At 34.9% G+C, this 3513-nt stretch overlaps 1 protein-coding gene across 1 annotated transcript; it reads left to right on the top strand.

Moving 5' to 3' along the window:
* Positions 1-45: 45 nt before the first annotated feature.
* On the top strand, positions 46-378 carry LOAG_13703 (hypothetical protein; the record flags this gene model as incomplete). Its single annotated transcript, XM_003149208.2, has 1 exon — positions 46-378. The coding sequence occupies one exon, from the start codon at positions 46-48 to the stop codon at positions 376-378; it is 333 nt and encodes a 110-aa protein (XP_003149256.2).
* Between the last annotated feature and the right edge of the window lie 3135 nt (positions 379-3513).

The raw sequence follows: 3513 nt of genomic DNA, 5'->3' as shown, positions 1-3513 counted from the left end.
CGACGATGATGATGTAGCCGACGGCAACGATGATGAACGGCGATGATGGAGAAGACAACGACGATGAAGACGATGACGACGACGAACGACGATGATGAAAACGACAACGATGAGACGACGAATGACGATGACGGGAAAGACGACGACGTCGATGACGACAACAACAACAACAGCAACGACGATAACGCCGACGATAAAAACGACGAAACGACAATAACGACGACGTCGGTAACGACGACGACGACGACAATGACGACGACAATGGCGACGTCGATGACAACAACAACGACGAGACGACGACGAATGACGGTAATGAAGACGACGACGACGTCGATGACGAATGACGATGATGGAGAAGACAACGACGAACGACGATGATGAAAACGGCAACGAAGACGTCGACGACGACAACAACAACAACGGCGAAGACGACAACGACAACGGCAATAACAACGACGACGATGACGAATAAAAACGAACGACGACGATGAAGACGACAACGATGAGACGACGACGAATACTGTCTAAGCAGATTTTCACTGTGCCTTTTGCTACCCAAATATGTCTACTCACACTGACTTTCTTAGCCATCAGCGCACCTGCAGTAAATGTGGGTATAGCCTTTCACGTTCGCAAAAGGCTTGCCAGACGATAATGACGATGATGAAAACGACAACGAACGACGACGACAACGACAGGAATGACAACGACGACGACGATGACCATGATGACGACGATTAATCCTTTGACTAATTGTTCAAATGATTTTTTTTTCGGTTTTATCAAGCAAGAGGTCTGTTTATGAAACGCCTGTTTATACATTAATTCAAAGATTTGGTGCTATAAATTAGATAGAAGAAATTTGAACTAATATGTATTCCCCATACAATCATGTCAACTATAGAAGGTGGAAAATAATGATATCCACTTTTTAATTGTAATGATATGACTGTAATCAGTAAGAATCATTCTGATGAGACAGATATATTTTTGGAGCACATTTTCATGTCTCTAATGCTTAATGAATGATTTTTGGATGTTGTTAGCAAAGAAAAAAAAAAAAGGAAAATCAAATGGTAAAATTTTTTTGCGAAAATAAATGATTCGCCATGATTATGATAGCAGTGAGTTAGGAATGTCCATTCACTACTTAAATACTGAAAAAAGTCATTCCAATATATCGTTTAAATAGCTTAGCACTTCATCTTGCATACAAACGTAATTACTTATCATAGAACTCCTTTTTAACTTATTATTCACATTCAATGAAAGATAATACCAATAAATATGTTAACATAATTATCAATATAGCCCTAGAAAGTTTGGGCACACAAAAAAAAAATTTTCAGAAAGTTTACAGGACTTAACGATTGAATACAAAACACTCTTGACGTCATCTGCTTCCATTAAATAACCACAACATTAATTGTCCCATTCACTAATTCACCAGCGTTATCAACTGACCAGTATTAACACATCGTAATCTTGGCAAATATGATTTTCGGAAGAGATGAATGTTTCGACTTCCTTACGATGGAAGAGAAATACGAAAATGCGAATACACACAGCATAATTCGGAGTTATTTTTATAAAAATGTCGTAATTGTCCTCTCTGATGACAAAGAAATCTCATATGAGAAGCAAGATAAAATAGTAACGAAAAACTAATCTTTCATCATAGTTTGGAATATACCGGAAGACACACTCTATTTCTTGCTAGTCCTTCCAGCATTAATGCTTTAGCACTTATGCTCCAATTTTAATTTCCAAAGACCGGAAATTCTTCTCAAACATAAAATTCAAATTAAATCCTCATACAATTCACATAAGTCCTCATAGTTCCGATGGGGAAAAAAAACCACAAAAAACAAGGTACTATTAAAAACTTTTTTACTAAAAAGAAACTGCCACAACTGCAACATCAAAATAACGGAAAGCCAAAACAAAATACTGCATGTATTTCATGCAATTTTATCCGACCGGAAAAATCAAATCCTATGAAGTCAAATTAATCTGTAACAATTCCATAACATTCATGATAAGCATTTGTTTCCGTAGGCAAGTCAAACTTCAGTGTGAAAAACCATAAGGATATGTCGAAAGCAATAAAGCCATCAAGATTCAAGCATTACAGAAAGTCAATGCTTACTATGTTGGTTATCTGACCGCTTATCATGTTTTCGAGAGATATCTGCAGATTCTGATTCCTTTTAAACCCAATATAATTTCCATTAGTAGTGCTATTCCTACTTAAATTTCCAATATAATGTGTGCAAAGGTCGTTTCAAACTGTTTAGAGGATCTCTATTTGACAATTTTTTACATACTGCTATTCTTTACACCAGCTAATCAGTATATCTAATATGGAATCACCAAAATATTCTGAGAAAACATTTCTACTATAATCAACACAAGGAAGTGATCACTTTCTGGACATCGTAAAATATGAGAGGTTCGGGAAAGATCTGAAGTTCGCAAGTAAGCATCGAAGAATTTAGAATCAGTTATTATGTCGATCAGACGGCCAATTAATATTAGTAATAATACATAAATTATAGTTTTCAAATATGTCTATAACACATTCGTAAAAGATACGACCATATCAAAAACTTTCAATGCATCAAAGCATAAAGCACTGAATGAATCGTTTGATTCACAAGTAGTAGTGACAATCTAAAATTTCCAGAATGTCTAACAAGAACGTTTTATTCTCTTGCTGCATACGATCTGTGGCATTTCGACAATATCTTTTCGCAGAGAAACTGGAATTCCATATTAGAGAAGATGTCACAGCTGTAAATAAATTCGTGGACGAGATGAAACACATATCGGAATTCGATTTAATTATCACTTCGACATTCTGAAATCGAAATACCTCAATTTACTGTAAAATTTCATTGGTAAAATTCTCTTACGTATCTTCAACTTCCTTATTTTGGAATTTTCTCACTCAACAGTGATCAAGAAAGAAGCTAATAGTTGAACCAGTTCTGCAATTTTTATTCCATTAAAAAAGCAGGATTTCAGAGAAAAAGGAGAAATTTTGCGCAGTGTATTTACCATATCTCAAAACTGCCTCCCCAAATTAAAGGACAGCATAACCAAGACACCAAGATCATCCGTACTTTTTACTCCATCATTGCGACGTTCAACTAACAGCGTAGTTGTAAGTCGAAGACATAATGATGGATTTCCCGAAAGAGAATTACTATATCAGCCATTCATCGGTCAACACGCAGTATTTCATTTCAACTTGCATGAGCTTGTGGGACACAAGTCCTTCAATATGTCTAATTCCCGTTGCCAATCCCACACCATGATGAGTATACGGAAGAAATTTGTTTATATTACGTAATATTAAGCTTGATTTTTGGTGTTGGTTGTATTAAGATAGTGTTACTTGTTTTTAGTTATATATATATATATATATATATATATATATATATATATATATATTATTTATTTATTTATTTATTTATTATTTATTTATTTATTTATTTATTTATTTATTTA

The sequence above is a fragment of the Loa loa genome (assembly GCF_000183805.2).
Source record: "Loa loa unplaced genomic scaffold supercont3.412, whole genome shotgun sequence".
Classification (NCBI taxonomy): domain Eukaryota; kingdom Metazoa; phylum Nematoda; class Chromadorea; order Rhabditida; family Onchocercidae; genus Loa; species Loa loa.
The sequence above is the reverse complement of the archived record's forward strand: the minus strand, read 5'-3'. Positions and strand labels throughout refer to the sequence as shown.